The 21588-nt window shown below is 43.8% G+C and overlaps 1 protein-coding gene across 2 annotated transcripts in view; it reads right to left on the reverse strand.

Moving 5' to 3' along the window:
• LOC140188127 (tight junction protein ZO-3-like) overlaps positions 1–21588 on the reverse strand; it is a 122130-nt gene that overhangs the window by 12345 nt on the left and 88197 nt on the right. For both annotated transcript variants that reach the window (XM_072244104.1, XM_072244103.1), the window contains exons 10-16: positions 20536–20608; positions 19520–19676; positions 16871–16979; positions 15197–15416; positions 12618–12808; positions 4819–4914; positions 208–284 (exon numbers count right to left, since the gene is read on the reverse strand). In XM_072244104.1, coding sequence (XP_072100205.1) covers positions 208–284; positions 4819–4914; positions 12618–12808; positions 15197–15416; positions 16871–16979; positions 19520–19676; positions 20536–20608 — 923 coding nt within the window. The remainder of the gene's footprint in view (positions 1–207; positions 285–4818; positions 4915–12617; positions 12809–15196; positions 15417–16870; positions 16980–19519; positions 19677–20535; positions 20609–21588) is intronic.

A 21588-nucleotide genomic window follows, 5' to 3' on the forward strand; every position in this document is an offset into this window, starting at 1 on the left:
ATTCAACACCATGTTTCATTTTGCTCCTTCTAAACCTGGGGTATAGAGGACCCTACACAATATTTCAACTGTAGTCCAGAAAAGGATCAAACAACTCAGGCTATAGTCAAACTTGAGACTTCTCTGGTCCACAATGTTTACCTCATCTAGGTTGACCATTATTAGGTTTCTGGACAAGACCCATGCAAAACTGATGACCTTAGTTACCTTTTGAGAGATAAGTCTCACAGTTTCAAGTTTGATGATGGACGATGATCCCTCTTCAGAATCCCTTGGCACCGTTTCTAAAACGGACATAGTGTAGGATCAGTGATTTAGAATGACCCAGAATATAGCAAATGACACATAGTATAGACAGATGCAATGTGATGCATTTAGGCAAAGTGAAAACAGCATATACTGGGAGTAATAAAACAGAGAGGAAAGGATCTAGGTGTTTTTATACATTGATCACAATTAATGCAGGGAAGTTGGAGCCAAAGTATTAAAATAAGCATTCTATTTAAGTCACAGGACACATTTCTGTCCATGTCCACATCAGAATTCTACGTCTGGTTTAAATTCCTTCACATGGTGGGTGAAATGTGGCCTTAGTAAAGGTTCATAGGGGAGGCTAAAATTGATTCACAATTTAAAAATACTAATTAGCTTAGGCATGTTTGAAGAGGAGTGTAGACTTTGATTGATCTGTTAGCAGTTTAGCAAACTGCGAAAGGGCTGATGGTGTGAAATTGGTGGATTTTTTTCAGATTTCAGGAATTAAGGGCAGTTGGAAATCATGCATTTAAAATTTGCAGGGATAAGACAGGATGAGCAATTGCGGTGAACAGTTCCTTTGGAGATCGTTGCTGGACTATGCTCACTCTAAAGGTCAAACAAAGTGTGTTAAGTGCTTTCTTAGAGACTGGACTTGTGCATTGGTGCACTCAAATGTAGTTTTAAAGATAAAACTGTTGCAACTACTTAAATCAAAAAGTTGACTATCACTTTGCTGCTTGACCTGCTGACTTACTGCAGCAGCTTGAGTTGTTTCGCCCTAGCCTCCAGCATCCGCACTCTCTTGTGTCTCCATTGATTTCAAAGATGCTCTGAGGGTCAGATGCAGGCATACCAGACCATCTGCTCGGTCAATGCCCTTGAACCCCGCACCAGAGTAGTGACTTACTGAGTAAAGGTTCAGATGCAGTTCACATTCAGTACTCAGACTTTATGCCAGGAATGCCTAGCAGAGAGAGAATGATCCCATTCATTTAAATGGAATCAATAAATGTATGAAACAGGATGTCTAATTATGTACTTATCTTATTTTACAGCTTTTACTTTTCTTAGGGTTTTGAATTGCTTTTAATTGTGAATATTTTAATTTCAATTAAAATATTCAAATCCATTTGAATAGTTTTTAAATGTCTCTAACTGGACACTTAAAAGTTGTAAAACAGGTTTTTGGACAGATAAACTGGCTCCTGATGCATAGATCTGGGTGGGAGGGTCTAGATGCAGCAAACCTACTCAGAGCCAAGGTTCAGAATGTTTCTCTCAGCAAAACTAAATATCAATGTACAACCTGCAGCCAATGCTCTCCTTAGTTCAGAAATTTTCTCACAATGGGCCCTATCTGCAACTGTCTAAAATGTTGGGAAATGTTGCATGACCTACAAGGGATTAATAACAACTTCTGTTTTTATTTCTGATTTCTTAAGTTAAAAAAAAATCTTCATTTGCTCATGCTTTTTCTGACTTTTTCTATATTGTCTGAGCAGAGTGAATAAAGAGGGAGAGGCCTTGGGCAGCGGCTTGTCTAGAGAATGTATTTTAGGTGTAATCCTGATCTGTGCACTGATTTCAAAGCACAAATTCCCATTTTAAATAATATGAACTGCTGAAAGATGGAGTCAATCTGTAAGCAACAAATTTAAGATTGCAATTGAGCTGGTGAGCTGCATTCTGGTCAAGTCATCAATGGCTGTAGCAATTAGTGAAACTTGGCTACAGGAGGGGCAGGATTGGCAGCTTAATATTCCAGGGTTCCGATGTTTCAGATGTGATCGAGGCAGAGGAATGAAAGGTGGGGGAGTGGCATTGCTTGTTAGGGAAAATATTATAGCAGTGCTCAGGTAGGACAGATTAGAGGGCTTGTCTACTGAGTCCTTGTGGGTGGAACTGAGAAACAGGAAAGGTATGGCCACATTAGTGGGATGGTATTACAGACCACCCAATAGTCAAAGAGAATTGGAAGTGCAAATCTGCAGAGAGGTAGCAGGCAACTGCAGGAAACATAAAGTTGTGGTAGTAGGGGATTTTAATTTTCCATATATTGGTTGGGTCTCCCATACTGTTAGGGGTCTAGATGGTTTAGAGTTTGTAAATTGTGTTCAAGAAAGTTTTCTAAATCAATATATAGAGGGACCAACTAGCGGGGATGCAATATTGGATCTCCTGTTTGGAAACGAGTTAGGACAAGTGACAGAAGTCTGTGTAGGGGAGCACTTTGGTTCCAGTGATCATAACACCATTAGTTTCAACTTGATCATGGACAAGGATAGATCTGGTCCTAGGGTTGAAGTTCTTAACTGGAAGAAGGCCAAATTTGAAGAAATGAGAAAGGATCTAAAAAGCGTGGATTGGGACAGGTTGTTCCCTGGCATGGATGTGATCGGTAGGTGGGAAGCCTTCAAAGCAGAAATTTTGAGAGTGCAGAATTTGTATGTTCCTGTCAGGATTAAAGGCAAGGTGAATAGGAATAAGGAACCTTGGTTCTCAAGGGATATTGCAACTCTGATAAAGAAGAAGAGGGAGTTGTATGATGTGTATAGGAAGCAGGGAGTAAATAAGGTGCTTGAGGAGTATAAGAAGTGCAAGAAAATACTTAAGAAAGAAATCAGGAGGGCTAAAAGAAGACATGAGGTTGCCTTGGCAGTCAAAGTGAAGGATAATCCAAAGAGCTTTTACAGGTATATTAAGAGCAAAAGGATTGTAAGGGTTAAAATTGGTCCTCTTGAAGATCAGAGTGGTTGGCTATGTGCGGAACCAAAGGAAATGGGGGAGATCTTAAATAGGTTTTTTGCGTCTGTATTTACTAAGGAAACTGGCATGAAGTCTATGGAATTAAGGGAAACAAGTAGTGAGATCATGGAAACTGTACAGATCGAAAAGGAGGAGGTCCTTGCTGTCTTGAGGAAAATTAAAGTGGATAAATCCCCGGGACCTGACAGGGTGTTCCCTCGGACCTTGAAGGAGACTAGTGTTGAAATTGCGGGGGCCCTGGCAGAAATATTTAAAATGTCGCTGTCTACAGGTGAGGTGCTGGAAGATTGGAGAGTGGCTCATGTTGTTCCGTTGTTTAAAAAAGGATCGAAAAGTAATCCGGGAAATTATAGGCCAGTAAGTTTAACGTCGGTAGTAGGTAAGTTATTGGAGGGAGTACTAAGAGACAGAATCTACAAGCATTTGGATAGACTGGGACTTATTAGGGAGAGTCAACATGGCTTTGTGCGTGGTAGGTCATGTTTGACCAATCTATTGGAGTTTTTCGAGGAGGTTACCAGGAAAGTGGATGAAGGGAAGGCAGTGGATATTGTCTACATGGACTTCAGTAAGGCCTTTGACAAGGTCCCGCATGGGAGGTTAGTTAGGAAAATTCAGTCGCTAGGTATACATGGAGAGGTGGTAAATTGGATTAGACATTGGCTCGATGGAAGAAGCCAGAGAGTGGTGGTAGAGAATTGCTTCTCTGAGTGGAGGCCTGTGACTAGCGGTGTGCCACAGGGATCAGTGCTGGGTCCATTGTTATTTGTCATCTATATCAATGATCTGGATGATAATGTGGTAAATTGGATCAGCAAGTTTGCTGATGATACAAAGATTGGAGGTGTAGTAGACAGTGAGGAAGGTTTTCAGAGCCTGCAGAGGGACTTGGACCAGCTGGAAAAATGGGCTAAAAAATGGCAGATGGAGTTTAATACTGACAAGTGTGAGGTATTGCACATTGGAAGAACAAACCAACGTAGAACATACAGGGTTAATGGTAAGGCACTGAGGAGTGCAGTGGAACAGAGGGATCTGGGAATACAGATACAAAATTCCCTAAAAGTGTCGTCACAGGTAGATAGGGTCGTAAAGAGAGCTTTTGGTACATTGGCCTTTATTAATCAAAGTATTGAGTATAAGAGCTGGAATGTTATGATGAGGTTGTATAAGGCATTGGTGAGGCCGAATCTGGAGTATTGTGTTCAGTTTTGGTCACCAAATTACAGGAGGATATAAATAAGGTTGAAAGAGTGCAGAGAAGGTTTACAAGGATGTTGCCGGGACTTGAGAAACTCAGTTACAGAGAAAGGTTGAATAGGTTGGGACTTTATTCCCTGGAGCGTAGAAGAATGAGGGGAGATTTGATAGAGGTATATAAAATTATGATGGGTATAGATAGAGTGAATGCAAGCAGGCTTTTTCCACTGAGGCAAGGGGAGAAAAAAACCAGAGGACATGGGTTTAGGGTGAGGGGGGAAAAGTTTAAAGGGAACATTAGGGGGGGCTTCTTCACACAGAGAGTGGTGGGAGTATGGAATGAGCTGCCAGACGAGGTGGTAAATGCGGGTTCTTTTTTAACATTTAAGAATAAATTGGACAGATACATGGATGGGAGGTGTATGGAGGGATATGGTCCGTGTGCAGGTCAGTGGGACTAGGCAGAAAATGGTTCGGCACAGCCAAGAAGGGCCAAAAGGCCTGTTTCTGTGCTGTAGTTTCTATGGTTTCTATGGTTTCTATGGCTTCACATCTAGGATGGGAGACTAAAGTCACGATGTAATGAGTACTCACGGGCAAGCTCAAACTGGTCAGGCAGGTCGTTGGCCAGCCTATTAGTAGCAATGTCTGAAATCGGTCCAAGAATCACAACAGGCCTTTTATAACTGGCTGTAACACAAAATAAAAAGAATGCAGAATGAATAAATATTATAATTTCTGGACAAAATAAAAGCAAATATGTATTTTATTGAGTGATGTAACCAAGAGATCTGAAGGTCGTGAGTTGGAGCCCCAGCCGAGGCAGCGTGTTGTGTCCTTGAGCAAGGCACTTAATCACACAGTGCTCCGCGATGACACTGGTGCCAAGCTGTATCGGCCTTTGTCCTTCCCTTGGATAACATTGGTGTCATGGAGAGGGAAGACTTGCAGCATAGGCCACTACCGTTCTTCCTTCCAACTTGCCCAGGCCTGCGCCCTGGAGAGTGGAGACTTCCCAGGCACAGATCCATGGTCTCGCAAGACTAACGGATGCCTTTACCGTAACCAAGAGTAAGGGTTCCAGTGAGCTGTTTCATCCTCCCTTCGTTCTACATAGCTCCCTGTGCAGTTGTCATAGAAAGTACACTTCAGCTGCCCCCAGAGACATAGCAACCCCAGGTCCAACAAGTCAGTTGTAAACACACTGGTCATGTTTCAGAGCTTTAAGACGGGAGAAAACCACGACTGTGGTTTATTGACATGAGCATACTCCCAGTATCAGGACTTTGATGTGATCTCCCAGTTGACATTGAGACAAAACACAAATACTCATTTAGCGAACCAAAAATAGCTGAAATCCAATTTGTACTTTGAAGTGTGAGCTTATCCACCTGCAGCACCGTGACAAATTGGAACCTGGGAACATAAAATTCAATGTGCTTCAGTTGAAACATTAGACTGATGCAAAGGCTCAGACTGCAGTTTAAAATCCAATATGTCATGGTCTGGATCGGGGTCCTTTTAAATTTTCTGTGCTTATGTTACGATCCGGACCGTTGACTCCCTGTTTCCCTTTGGTTCTCTGTTTTCCCGTGTCCCTCAGCCTTGGTGATTAGAGGCAATTTACTCCCGGCTGAACCGGTAGTGTACAGTCTCCAGCCTTCAGCCGTTTGGTGCGGGAGCGTCTGCAAAGTCACCAAGGTACGGTGTGCCAATGTCATCTGGCCGGAGCAAGCCTAGTCTCCGCCCGAAGCGAATGCCGGTAATTCGCCTTTCCTCACCGGAGCAACCCTGTCAAATTACCTCGCCAAAGCGAGCCTGCAAAGTTTCCTCACCGAGGTGGGTCCGTCAGTTAACCCACTGGAGGGAATCAAGAACCGCCGTCTACTGTTCCCGGGCCGAGTCGAGAGCTCGGCACTACCCGGAGGCTTCAAGTCACTACCTGGCTCCAGGGGCATCCAAGTTCTGAGTCAAGTCCTGGTCCTGGCGGTCTGTGATTCCTGTCCTACCCCCACGTCTGAATCCCTTCTCTGCCCCTCTTGCCTCTAGCCCTCGTCTGCAGTCCTCGCCTGCACCTCGGTCTAGTTCTATCGCCGGAGCTAGATAGGTACTGTCTGGTGTTCTTTCGTGTTGGTCTTGCTTTGTCCTCGCCTCCGTGGGGGTAAGTCAGGCCGTCTTGTCGTTGCCCCGCAGGGGGTCATGTCTTGTCCTGTCTTATCCTCGCCTCCGTGGGGTAAGTCAGGCCATCTTGCCGTTGCCCCGCGGGGGGGTCATGAGTCATGAGTCCCGGCCCTATATCCTGTACCCAAGGAGGGGTCCCAGCTCTCTGTTCTGTGTGTGAGTCCCGGTCCTATGTCCCGTACCCAAGGAGGGGTCCTGGCTCTGTGTTCTGTGTATGTGTCCATGGTTTCATGTACCCGCTCTCCCGAGACCGAGGCTCTGTTTTCCCATCTTCCTCCTCTCCCTAGCCCATGTCATGTCCATGCCTGGTTCTGGGGTCCAAGCCCAGAGCAAGACCCAGGTACTGGGTCCTTGCCCAGTCCCTGGCTCGGAGTCCATACCGTAGCCTCTTCATGTTGCCGCTAGTTCTGCGATCCAATTCCGAGTCCTAGCCCAGACCCCTAGTCCCAGCCTGGTCATAGTCCTGAGTCCTTGTCCAGTTCGCTATTCCTGCTTCTGCTTTGCTGTCCTGGTATCAAACAATAAACTTAATTTAATTAACCTCACAAGATGTGTCTTGCATTTGGGTCCACCCTTGCTCCCTAATGCCCCACCATTGTGACACAATAATGTGATAGAACTTAGAACCTGCAACATTACAACACAATAGAAACTCTTCAGCTCACGATATTTTAACCTACTCCAGGTCCAATATAATACTTCCCTCCCACATCGCTATCCATTTTACTTTAACCAATGTGTCTATTTAAGAACCTCTTAAATAACATTAATTCTGCCTCTACCACCACCTTGGCAATATGTTCTACACACCTTTCACTCTCTGTGTACAAAAAACTACCTCTGACAGCACCCCGACTATACTTTCCTCCAACCATCTTCAAAGTATGCTTTCTTCTATTAGCCATTTGTACAATTGCTATCCTAAGAAGGTGCTACTTTCCAAGTCCTGGTCAAGTCCTGTTTGATACCCACAATACTATTCGAAAACTTGGAGATTGTACAAACCTGAAAGTGTGGTTGAAGCGAATAGAACGTAAAGCTAGCCCAGTGGAATGGAAGGACGCACGGCAGATGAAATTCAATGCAGAGAAGTACTTTGAATTTTGGTAGGATGAATAGAAAGCTCAACCTATTTTAGAGGGTACGATTCAAAAGGGGTTCTGGAAAGGAGAGACAGAGGTGTATCCCTGGAAGAGCCATGTGATAGCTAAGGAAGTTTACACAGTTTTCAAGATTACTCAAAACATTTCGTCATCAGTTATTTTCTTTTGAAATGTAGTCAGATATTTAGTTGAAAATTGAAATCTGGTCAGAATTATAATACAGGGAAAGGAGACCAGCCAAGTAATGTACAGAAAGATTCCTCAGCCATCATAAGGAATATAAAAACGCAAACACATGGAAATCTGCAGATGCTGGAATTTCAAGCAACACACATAAAAGTTGCTGGTGAACGCAGAAGGCCAGGCATTTCAGCATTGTTCACCAAAGTTGCTTTCACCAGCAACTTTTGTGTGTGTTGCTCATAAGGAATATGATTATATAGTCTGCTTGAGTGGTTGAAATAAAAATGTCTCCATTTGCGGGAAGTCCCTCAGAGAGTTTTTTTCTTCAGCGGTTTGATCGAGGCACGACTGCGCAGGCGCGTGGACGTCAGCGAGTTTGACCGGCAGGAACGGTTTAAAAGGAGATCATTTTTTTCTTCAGCGGTTTGATCGAGGCATGACTGCGCAGGTGCATAGACGTCACCGAGTTTGACCGGTGGGGAGAATTTCAAAAGAAGACCGCTTTATAGAGCAGGCTACAGAGTAGAAGGGCTTTGGCTCAACGAGCTTCGGTGATAATGAATCGAGGTGAGGTAAGTTACATGTGAGGAATAGGAATAGGAAGTATGTCTGAGAGGCCAGTGTTCTGTACTGGGTGTCAGATACGGGATGTCTGGGAGACTCCCAAACTCCCAGACGGCCACATCTGCGCCAGGTGTGTCAAGCTGCAGCTCCTTAGGGACCGCATTAGGGAACTGGAGATGCAGCTCGATGATCTTCGTTTGGTCAGGGAGAGTGAGGAGGTGATAGAGAGGAGTTACAGGCAGGTAGTCACACAGGGGCCTGGGGAGACAGATAAGAGGGTAACAGTCAGGAGGGGGAAGGGCAAGAGTCAGATACTAGAGAGTACCCCTGTGGTTGTCCCCCTTAACAATAAGTACTCCTGTTTGAGTACTGTTGGGGGAGAAGACCTACCTGGGGGAAGCAACAGTGGCTACGCCTCTGGCACAGGGTCTGGAAAGGGTAGGGGAAGGAAGAGGATGGCAGCAGTGATAGGGGACTCTATAGTTAGGGGGGGCAGACAGGTGATTCAGTGGACGCAGGAAAGAAACTCAGATGGTAGTTTGCCTCCCAGGTGCCAAGGTCCAGGATGTTTCTGATCGTATCCACGATATCCTGAAGCAGGAAGGAGAACAGCCAGAGGTTGTGGTACATATTGGTACCAACGACATAGGTAGGAAAAGGGAGGAGGTCCTGAAAACAGACTACAGGGAGTTAGGAAGGAAGTTGAGAAGCAGAACCTCAAAGGTAGTAATCTCAGGATTACTGCCTGTGCCACTCGACTGAGTACAGGAATAGAGTGAAGTGAAGGATAATTGCGTGGCTGAGGGATTGGAGCAGGAGGCAGGGATTCAGATTTCTAAATCATTGGAACCTCTTTTGGGGCAGGTGTGACCTGAACAAAAAGGACTGGTTGCACATGAATCCCAGGGAGATCAATATCCTGGCAGGGAGGTTTGCTAATGCTATTGGGGAGAGTTTAAACTAGAATTGCTGGGGGGGTTGGGAACCAAACTGAAGAGACAAAGGAAGAGATGGTTGGTTCACAAATCGAGAAAGCTTGTGGACAGTGTGAGAGGGAGGGTAGGTAAGTGATAGAGAAGGGATGTGCTCAGACCAATGGTTTGAGATGTGTATTTTAATGCAAGGAGTATCATGAACAAAGCAGATGAGCTTAGAGCGTGGATCAGTACTTGGAGCTATGATGTTGTGGCCATTACAGAGACTTGGATGGTTCAGGGGCAGGAATGGTTACTTACAGTACCAGGCTTTAGATGTTTCAGAAAGGACAGGGAGGGAGGCAAAAGAGGTGGGGGCGTGGCACTGCTGATCAGAGATAGTGCCATGGCTGCAGAAAAAGAGGAAGTCATAGAAGGCTGGTCTTCTGAGTGCCTGTGGGTGGAAGTTAGAAACAGGAAGGGGTCAATAACTCTATTGGCTGTTTTTTATAGACCACCCAATAGTAACAAGGACATCAAGGAGCAGATAGGGAGACAGATTCTGGAAAGGTGTAATAATAACAGGGTTGTCGTGGTGGGAGATTTTAATTTCCCAAATATTGATTGGCATCTCCTTAGAGTGAGGGGTTTAGATGGGGTGGAGTTTGTTAGGTGTATTCGGGAAGGTTTCTTGACACAATATGTAGATAAGCCTACAAGAGGAGAGGCTGTACTTGATCTGGTATTGGGAAATGAACCTGGCCACGTGTCAGGTCTCTCAGTGCGAGTGCATTTTGGAGATAGTGATCACAATTCTATTTCCTTTACCATAGCATTGGAGAGGAATAGGAACAGACAAGTTAATAACGTGTTTAATTGGAGTAAGAGGAAATATGAAGCTGTGAGGCAGGAACTTGGAAGCATAAATTGGGAACAGATGTCCTCAGGGAAATGTATGGCTGAGGCAAATGTTCAGGGGATATTTATGTGGCATTCTGCATAGGTACTTTCCAATGAGAGAGGGAAAGGATGATAGGGTACAGGAGCCATGGTGTACAAAGGCTGTTAAAAACCTAGTCAAGAAGAAAAGAAAAGCTTACGACACGTTCAAAAATCTAGGTAAATATTAGAGATCTAGAAGATTATAAGGCTAGCAGGAAGGAGCTTAAGAATGAAATTAGGAGAGCCAGAAGAGGCCACGAGAAGGCCTTGGCGAGCAGGATTAAGGAAAACCCCAAGGCATTCTACAAGTACGTGAAGAGCAAGAGGATAAGACGTGAGAGAATAGGACCAATCAAGTGTGACAGTGGAAAAGTGTGTATGGAACTGGAGGAGATAGCACAGGTGCTTAACGAATAGTTTGCTTCAGTATTCACTACGGAAAAGGACCTTGGCAATTGTAGGGATGACTTACAGTGGACTGAAAAGCTTGAGCATGTAGACATTAAGAAAGCAGATGTGCTGGAGAATTTGGAAAGCATCAAGTTGGATAAGTCACCTGGACTGGATGAGATGCACCCTAGGCTACCGTGGGAGGCGAGGGAGGAGATTGCTGAACCTCTGGCAATGATCTTTGCATCATCAATGGGGACGGAAGAGGTTCCAGAGGGTGCAGAGGAGATTTACAAGGATGTTGCCTGGATTGGGGAGCATGGTTTATGAGAATAGGTTGAGTGAACTTGGCCTTTTCTCCTTGGAGTGGTGGAGACTGAGAGGTGACCTGATAAAGGTGTATAAGATGATGAGAGGCACTGATCATGTGGATAGTCAGAGGCTTTTTCCCAGGGCTGAAATGGCTGGCACGAGAGGGCACAGTTTTAAGGTGCTTGGAAGTAGGTACAGAGGAGATGTCAGAGGTAAGTTTTTTATACAGAGAGTGGTGAGTGCGTGGAATGGGCTGCCGCCGACGGTGGTGGAGGCAGATACAATAGGGTCTTTTAAGAGACTCCAGGATAGGTACATGTAGCTTAGAAAAATAGAGGGCTATAGGTAACCCTGGTTAATTTCTGAAGTAAGTACATGTCTGGCACAGCATTGTGGGCCAAAGGGCCTGTAGTGTGCTGCAGGTTTTCTATGTTTCTAGATCACTAACTTTGTTTTTCTCTGTCTACAGATTCTGCCTGACCTACTGAGCAATTCTATATTTTTTCTGTTTTAGGTGTGCTGAGTGATAGATAGATGTTGGCTAGGATACCAGGAAAACATTCTTACAACTCTAGGAACAGTGCCAGATTACCTTATGCATCTACATAAGAACTCATGAAATCTGAAAGAAAATACTTCTGACTGATTCCCTCAGTAATTTATAACTTCATGTCTCTGGAATGAGGCCTAAGCCCACAGCATTTTAACCAAAAGCTGAAAAATATCTCTGTCCAAAGCTAGTAAAGAATTGAATTAGTGTGTCTACCTCTACGCGATCCTAATACCTTCTTTGATAGGTGATAAACAAAAACATCAGGCAAAGGTAAATCTCTGATCAACACTTTCAGCTCCAAAACCACTCACTCTCCACCTAAATTCACTCCTATTTAAAAAAGGCTTGAGAGTTGCACAAAACTCTTAATATGGTAGAGACTGGGCAGAGAGGAATAAAGCAGGCACAAAGTTCTGATTTTCCCAAGGATGCAATCTGTTGGCAAGTTGACTCTGAGGTCTATAGCTTTCATTGTCCTGATCTATTGGGTATCACAGTTTGTCTGGGATCTGAAACCACCTGATTTGATCTTGCGATGTGAGATTATTAGGGATCTGATCCCACTTGTGTTCATAGAATCACACATCAAATATCCATGGACCCCACTGACCTTACTGGATCTGAGCCGGCACAAGGAATGAGACATTTCATCAGCCCCAGTTGCACAACTCAATCTCTCTGTCATTTTAAACTATAAATCCAATGGTTTTTTTTTAAAGTTACTATTGAATCTCCTTTGGTGTCTTACCAGATATTTGTATTCTTTGCCAAAGATCCTCTACGTTTATCCAACATTCTTACTGAATTGTCCAGCAACATCAAGGTGCTTTCATCCAGACATTGTATATTTCACAAATTTCTGATCTATCTATATCTTTCTTTATCTTCCACTTCCTCTGTGTCTTTCCAATGCTCTGTCTCTTCCAGACTTACTCTCTCTCTTCATCTTTCCCTTTTTCCATTTTTTACAATCACTCATCTGCTCTTTGATTTGCCCTGCCTAAGCCTTTGTGGCTCATTTTTACTCAGTCACGAGGCTCACATGCAGACACTCGCACAGCCATGAGCCTCCCAGCTTCATTTATTTTTCTGAAGTCTTCATGGGGCCTTTTAGCTGAAATAAGTCCAGGCTGTGAGGATTATATTAATTGTCACCCCTGCTTTTCACCGATTTTATTCATCTAAATTCACTCTTGATATGCAGCAAATCATTCATAACAGACTGAAGTCTTATTCTGACATTTTCTGTACCTTCTCTCAGGACAACCCTTTCGTAGGGTGGAAACTTGCCCTGGATCGTCAAGGCCGAAAGGTCGTCCCTGCTCTTCCGGATATTTTTCTTGGCCCCTCTCAGGCCGCGCATTTTCCAGAACTCTGCCCGAGCTCCAGCCGAGGTACTCGATGAAACTTTCTGCATTTCAACTTTGGCGATTTGTTCAGCCCTGTGCGGGAAGGAACAATACAAAACATTTGCTTTGTTTATTGTCCCACTGTCAATTTTCTTGTGATATTTTTTCCCAAGACTGCACAGAGATGTGGACGTTGCAGTGGCCTTGGGTACATTACTCTGTTGGATATCTCACTGGACTGGTAACCTACGGGGTCTGGATTATGAGTGTCAAACATGCACCATGGTGATTAAAAATTAAAATGCATTTTGTTTAAGAGGAAAATGTAGAATAAAAGAGTGAAGATCGGTAACAGTGACAATGACACAGCTAGATTATCATAAAATTCATAGTCCAATTTGAAATCTGCTGCCCAGGCAGAAGGATGTGTGAGTCCAAAATCACAGTCTTGAGGTTGACTCTTATCTCCCCCCAGTGAGATACTAGTTTAAGAGCGAGATGCTGATAATCTGTCTGAATTTAAAATGGTATTAGATATGTAGTCAAAGGCTGGTAATTGTTATTACAATAGTTACAGATCACAGGGTCACAACTTTGGATGAGTCTTTATTCAACCTATACATGGTGATTATATTATGAGGTTGTATAAGGCATTGGTGAGGCCGAATCTGGAGTATTGTGTTCAGTTTTGTTCACCAAATTACAGGAAGGATATAAATAAGGTTGAAAGAGTGCAGAGAAGGTTTACAAGGATGTTGCCGGGACTTGAGAAACTCAGTTACAGAGAAAGGTTGAATAGGTTAGGACTTTATTCCCTGGAGCGTAGAAGAATGAGGGGAGATTTGATAGAGGTATATAAAATTATGATGGGTATAGATAGAGTGAATGCAAGCAGGCTTTTTCCACAGAGGCAAGGGGAGAAAAAAACCAGAGGACATGGGTTAAGGGTGAGGGGGGAAAAGTTTAAAGGGAACATTAGGGGGGGCTTCTTCACACAGAGAGTGGTGGGAGTATGGAATGAGCTGCCAGACGAGGTGGTAAATGCGGGTTCTTTTTTAATATTTAAGAATAAATTGGACAGATACATGGATGGGAGGTGTATGGAGGGATATGGTCCGTGTGCAGGTCAGTGGGACTAGGCAGAAAATGATTCAGCACAGCCAAGAAGGGCCAAAAGGCCTGTTTCTGTGCTGTGGTTTCTATGGTTCTATGGTTCTAATAGTTCTGTTTACATAATACATACAAAACCACCAACTCTACACTGAAGATAAAAATGGTTCCACCGTAATTACACATTCAGTCTTCCTGAGCCTCACCCTGACATTGTACTTATAATTTGAACTAAGGAATTTGAAATCTCTTTATTCAAAGTTCAGTTGGTGCAACTTTGAAACACGTGGCCTGTTTCTGTGCTCAAATCCGCAAGTGCTGATGTTCAGGCAAATGGCACACCCATCAAATTGGAGTGCGAGCCAGAAGTCCAGAGGGTGTGGAGTGTGAAGCTGGAGCCAGCGGTCTGTACTGCGGGCTGGCTGTGTGGTTGGAGCCAGGGTCTGTACTGTAGTCTGGCTGTGTGGTTGGAGCCAGGGTTTGCCTGTGGGCTGGGTGTGTGGCTGGAACCAGGGTGTGGACCGTGTGTGGGAGTATGGCTGGAAACAGTGCTCTGGACTGTGTTGGTGTGTTCCTGGTACCAGTGGTCCGAACTATGAGTGGGTGTGTGGCTGGATCCAGGGTGTGGGACAAGAATGTAACGATGAGGCATTGGCCAGACCACACTTGGAGTACCTTGAGCAGTTATGTGCCCCATATCCAAGAAAGGATGTGCTGGCATTTGAGAAGCTCCAGAGGAGCTTTATGAGATTGACCCCAGGAATGAAAGGGTATATATGCATAGGGAGAGTTTGAAGGCTCTGTGTCTGTACAAGTAGGAGTTTAGAAGAATGAGGGGGTGATCTCATTGCATCCTACTGAATATTGAAAGGCCTAGATAGAGTGGACATGGAGAGGATGTTACCAATAGTGGGGGAGTCTTGGATCAGAGGGCACAGCCTCAGAATAGAAGGATATACTCTTTAGAAGAAAGATGAGGAGAAGTCTTTTTAGCCAGAGTGTAGTGAACCTGTGGGATTCATTGCTACAGATGGCTGTGGAAGCCAAATCAATGGATATACTTATTGTGGAGGGTGATAAGTTCTTGGTTATTAAGGGCATCAAAGGTTATGGGGAGAAGGCAGAAGAAATGTTGTTGAGTGGGAAAATAAATCAGCCATGATTGACTGGCAGAGCAGATTCAATGACCCAGGTGTCCTAATTCTGCTCCTATGTTTTATGGTCTATAAGAGTTCAAGAACATATTAAACTACGTGCATCAGGTAAAATAAATCTACTGTTCAGCATTCTTCAGCCATAGTGAAACAAAGCCACATTAGCCACACATCCTTAAGCCCACACTCTTTATAGCATTGCAGGTATGTTACAGACCTGTTCTTGTTGGGGATGGTGCCTCTCTGCTGCTCCTTGAAGTCTTGGCCAATTCGCATAGCATACCACGCTCCCAACTTCCCTTTGTACATTGTGTCGATGACTCGGAATACATCACCTCTCCTGAAGCTTAGTTCCTGAGGTCCCTCCACTTCATGGTCAAAGTGGGTTCGCACGTAGAAAGAGTCACCAACATTTGAGTTGATCATTTTTTTAAAAACTGAAAGAAAGGTTTTTTTGTATCAATTTGTGTTTCTATATAACACCAGGAAATTCAACTGAGCAGAACTTCAATTTCCAATAAATTACATTGAAACATTACAGTTTATGGTCTTTAATGAAGAAAAAGAAATACTATGAATTATTTGTACATATCTCTCACCTAAGATGTGAAACCTTAGAATGTGAATGCACAAGCTGGCTACAAGCAGCACAGATTTATCTGGTAAAACTAAAGTGTTTTTACACAATTGGAGCCAGATAAACAGTATCTTAGGTCCTCTGGAATGGTATGCTGGAGAGAATATACAATCTGTACTGAGCCCACACCGTTTCCATAGGTGCAGATATTTTCTTGAAATTTGGACTTGTTAAAAGTTTGTTTTCCTTCAAAACAAAAGCCTGGAATTAACCCAGTAAAAGTGGTGCAGTGACCCAGTGGCACAACATGTAGAGCTGCTGCCTTTGAACTGGGTTCAGTCCTGATCTCTGATGCTGTCTATGTGGAGTTTGCAGCTTCTCCTTGGGACTGCATGCATTTCTCCTGCTGTAATGGGTTTCTCCACATATCCCAAACGCCCATGTTCTTAGATTAATTGGCCACTGTAAATTGACTCTAATATGTAGGTGAGTGATAAATACAATTGACAGGATTTTTAACTTTTTTTTTAAATTTAGAGACAGCATGGTAACAAGCTCTTCTGGCCTGATGTGCCCATGCCCCCCACCCCCATTTGCACCCCTGTGACCAATTAACCTTCTAACCCATAGACCTTTGGAATGTAGGGGGAAATTGGAACACTCGGAGGAATCCCACACAGTCACCTGAAGATCATGGTGGAATTTAACTTGGGTCAATGGCGCTGTAGTAGTGCTAGTCTAATGGGGAGAATAAAATAGGATTTATGTAGGATAAATGGAAACAAGCACTTGATGGTCAGTATGAACTCGATGGGCCGAAGTGCCTGTTTCCCTGCTGTGTGATTATGTATTAAGGAAATGGTGCCAAAGCAGTCAATCTCAGCTGAGGCAATGATGTAGAATGTTTAAACCAGTACAGGAAATTCTGGAAGTACTCAGCAAATTGAGGATTATCAGTGGAAGAGAAAACAAGTCAACATTTCAGATCACAGACCCTTCAACAGAACTGTAAAGTGAAGAAAACTTGTAGAGCTTGAAATAAAGTGGATTAAATCAGTCTGGGTTCACTTAGCTATCCACTAACATGACACCTAGTGACATATGAAGTGTCCTCTAATACCGTGCCCCGGTTACTGAAAAGGTCGTCTGAATCTCATGGCTTGAGCTCACGTCTATAGAGTGAGTTCTTTGATGAGGTACTGTTGGAGGCTAGGAATTACAGACAAAATCTGCACAAGTCAGCCCTCAGGGGAGCAGTACTGTTCATTCGAACATATACAGGAGATAAGATATTTACTAGCAGGTTACACTCACTATCTTCCTTCCTCTGAGCTCTAATCTCCACTTGCTGTCCCCTTGGTATGTCCAGCATGAGCAGCACTGCCTCTTCACGAGTCAGGTTTTGGAAGCTGACGTTGTTCACCTGTTTAGGCAAAAGGATAAATGGCTTAGTGTTCATAATTGTGATTGTAGGTGAAAGAGGCAATAATTAATCACAAGGAGCCTTGACAGTGATCGTTTGGAAGATGTAGAGTACAATTGAGAATATATCAAACCCCAATTCTCTATTCACGCAACATCTATTCCTATACGTCTGACAAGAATTGCTGGAGAGAGATAAGGTACAGTATTAATTCAAGAATAAGGAGGTCAATTGCAACATCTCCACAAGTAGATTCAGCCATCTGAGTGGAAACAGACCTTGCTACATATATGGATCAATACTGGTCGAGAAGTTACCTTCAGGGCCAAGAATAATTATGTTGAACTTCACTTTAATCTAATTCAGATTGGTTTATCACCGTTAAAGGCAAAGCAATTGCTGAAATATTGTCTGTTAGATGTTTATGGACTGATGGGTTTCAGAGACTATTCTCTTTTCCTCTGGGCTTGGGGTTTCTGTTTTATTAGTCAACCTCCTGGTGTTATGTCAGTCACCTGCCTGTTATGTAATGCGGTTGTGGTTGGCATCCGTCTGTCCCGAAGGACAATGGGTGATGATGATCATCCTCGTACACCTGGGCGGAAGGTGTGGAGATCCTGTGATGCCCAGGTGTCAAGATCCCCCTCTCGGCCTCACCAGTATAGTCCAAAGGAAAGCTTATGAAGTAATATGTTTGGCACCAGCTTGGCTACAGGAGCTGCCAGAAGGATGTTCGATGACGTCCAGCCACCTTAGGGGCTCCACTCCGGATTTGCTGTCTGGGTTTACTCCAATAGCCTTTGTCTCTCCCGAGGGTGCCCAGAAGGCAGTGGAGCTATTTATAATACTTACCCATATTTACATGCAATGTAGAATAATAATATTTCAGCACAATATGGGTTCATTTACTGATATGGTGGGTGTTAATTTCCATAAGTAGGTGAGTTTGAACCCCCATATCTGCTTTCTCAATAGACTATGATATTGCTCCTTTTCAAAAAACTTCCTAATTTTATTTTAAAGAATTTTGTTCCTTTTGTTTCCACATTTGGTGGAGGAATCCACATTCTGATCAACTGAAATCCATTCTCTGACATTTAATCTAAGTAGCACCAGTTAGTAAACAAACTAGTGTCCTAGTGCAATCACAACAACTTGGAGCTGAATGCCCTCAAAACCATGGAGATGCATATCAACTTCAGGAGAAGCATTTCTTCTCTCCAACCACTCATCAACAACTCTACTGCCAGCGCCATTTTGATATTCAGGTTCCTGGGTTTTATTATTTCGCAGGACCTCATATGGGAGAACCATATCTCCTTCATTAACAAAAAGGTTCGGCAGAGGATGTACTTCTTGTGGCAGCTGGCAAAATACCATCTCATCCGGAACCGACTGGTGTAATTCTACACTGCAATCAGAGACAGCATTCTCACATCAGCTATTACTCACTGCATCCTCTCGCAATACAGCCAGCTGTCAGGTCATTGTCTGCAGTCTAACATCACTGCATGCCTTGTATGTGTCCAGGACAAAGAAGTGGGCAGGAAAAATCATTGCAGACACTACCACCTAGCAAACTACCTTTTCCCAAAGCTCCCTGCTGGAAAGCGCAATAGGGCTATTAAAACCAAAAAAAACATCATGCCATTTAAAACATTTCTTTCCGCAGGCAGTTAGTCTGGTCAACAATTCTAGTTAGCCACTCCCTCCCTTCTCTCTACGTATTACCTCAGTCACTGTAGTGCATTGTTCACACTTTATAAACCACTTTATATAATGCTGTTTACATTGTAAATGCATGTTAGAATTTATGTATTTATGCACATTTTATTCCATATTTGTACTTAACCTCTAAGTTTATTTTATATAATTCGTATTCTTATAATTGTTGAATATTTCTGTTTTTGTTGCGCGTCATGGCAACATATCACAGCAAATTCGTAATACATGTAAATGTATAAGCTGAATAAAGTTGATCCTTGATCCTTAAACTTTCACCATTCTCTTTCCCCAAATACCAACTGTGTTGCCTTTTAAATGATGCTTCAGACTCTGCCACCCCAGGCAATGGTGGTAAATTCTTTGTGTAGACCTATGCATTGAAATATTGTCTTTACCATCCTAATGATCAGTCTAGGCTTTTGCTCTTGTCTAACCTTGGCAAATGCCTTTGCCAGATCACCTCAAGTGAGCCCAAATCACTGGCTATGTGGAGTGGGGGTGGAGGAACAGGAAGGGATAATGTGGTGGTGATGGTAATGTATATAGGTCTGTCTAAATGAGACCTTAGGTTAAGTAAGTTCTTTTCCCTTGTTGAGCATAAATTACCTAGAAATAATGAACAACATGGGAGAGAGTCTCAGAGTCATACTGTCATACCTGTATAAACATTCAGCCCACTTTTAAGTATCTATTTATACTATCGCTATTTACCAGCACTTGTTCTCTCGCTTCTATCAATAATAATAATAATCAGGAATTCACATTCTCTTATTTGTTTCTCTTGTTTGTGATTGGATTACTTCACATTCTATTACCTTTAAAATCTGATCTCCTGTCTGGATTCCTTGTTTGGCAGCAGGACTGTCTTCGAGAACCCGAGAAATGAATATTCCAACGTCGTTGCCTCCGGCCAGCTGCAAGCCAACATTGGCATCCTTCACAAACCTCACAACCTTCATGGCTGGGCTGTAACTAAGTATAGAAAAACCCAGTCAGTGAGCACAAAGTGATTCTTTCCTTCTGAATATCTGGCTAAAAAAAAGTTCTGTCCTCTATACTACTATTGCACAAGGTTACAGGAGGCAAGTGAAAGGCTGGGCCATTGAAAGGACTAATCTTGCGTTCCTCTGGATAGACAAGTGGCAACCCTGACCCCTGCATACTTGCTTTTAATTTAGAGAGTTACAACTTAAGCTTGGACTCCAGCAGCCGCTTTTGATGGTTCAGTGTAGATGCCAGATTCATTGGTCCTTCTGTTGTTGCTAGATGTAACCCAAAGGGCACAGACAGAACCAAAGCTCTTGCAGGACTGGTTATGAATTATGCCTTTGAAAACATTGACTGTGCGTCGATGTTGATTACCAGGACTTCTACCAGAATGAATGGAACAAGAAAAAACTTTGGATGGATTGAATGTATGAACGGAAAAGGTGGATAGACAGGAAGAAAGGCAATGCCTAGATCACATCAAAGCCCCAATCGCCCTGACAAAATGGTTAGTCTAAAGGAGAAATTATTTCACTTTATTCTATCATCACATTAGCAACTTTTTTATGTTGGCTTGCTCTTGAACTGACAATAAGAAAAACCATTTTCTTTTCTCCTGTCTCCTGAGATCAGAGGATGCCAGGCTCCCCGACTACACTCTGCTGCCATGGTCAGACAGCATCTTAAGGAGAAAGACGGAAATAACGGGTAAAAGAAGCAAACTTGGATGTTCTTACAAAACCAGCAGCTCTCTGAAACATAATAGTAAATTAAATAAATCAACATCCAGTGAATCACATGTAACTTCAGTAGTCCATTAGTCTCATTATTGCCTTAAGCTTACCCAACATTATACTCATCTGGTGGTCTTCTGTTTGATGCCTTTACAGGGACAGCATATGTTGCATCCTCGATGTCTGCATTTAGAAAAAAATAAATACAACAGCTATATTGAAAACCAATGATTAGTAAGCAAACAAAATGACACTCTGCTGTACAACATATCCCCTGCACAGAGCAACTCACCTCTTCCTGCAGTATACAACCCATCTCCCCCAGCACTGTACAACCCATCTCCCCCCAAACTGGACAACCCATCAACCCCCGCACTCTACAACCCATCTCCCCCAGCACTGTACAACCCATCTCCCCCCAAACTGGACAACCCATCAACCCCCGCACTCTACAACCCATCTCCCCCTGCTCTCTACAACCCATCTCCCCCAGTACTGTACAACCCATCTCCCCCCGCACTCTACAACCCATCTCCCCCTGCACTCTACAACCAATCTCCCCATTCACTCTACAACCCATCTCCCCCTGCACTCTACAACTCATCTCCCCCTGCACTCTACAACCCATCTCCCTCTGAACTGGACAACCCATCTCTCCCCGCACTCTACAACCTATCTCCCCCTGAACTGGACAACCCATCCCCCCTGCACTCTACAACCCATCTCCCCCTGCACTCTACAACCCATCTCCCCCTGAACTGGACAACCCATCCCTCCTGCACTCTACAACCCATCTCCCCCTGCACTCTACAACCCATCTCCCCCTGAACTGGACAACCCATCCCCCCTGCACTCTACAACCCATCTCCCCCTGCACTCTACAACCCATCTCCCCCTGCACTCTACAACCCATCTCCCCCTGCACTCTACAACCAATCTCCCCCTGCACTCTACAACTCATCTCTCCCTGCATTCTACAACTCATCTCCCCCTGCACTCTACAACCCATCTCCCTCTGAACTGGAGAACCCATCTCTCCCCGCACTCTACAACCTATCTCCCCCTGAACTGGACAACCCATCCCCCCTGCACTCTACAACCCATCTCCCCCTGCACTCTACAACCCATCTCCCCCTGAACTGGACAACCCATCCCTCCTGCAC

This window comes from Mobula birostris, chromosome 26 (assembly GCF_030028105.1).
Source record: "Mobula birostris isolate sMobBir1 chromosome 26, sMobBir1.hap1, whole genome shotgun sequence".
Classification (NCBI taxonomy): Eukaryota; Metazoa; Chordata; class Chondrichthyes; order Myliobatiformes; family Myliobatidae; genus Mobula; species Mobula birostris.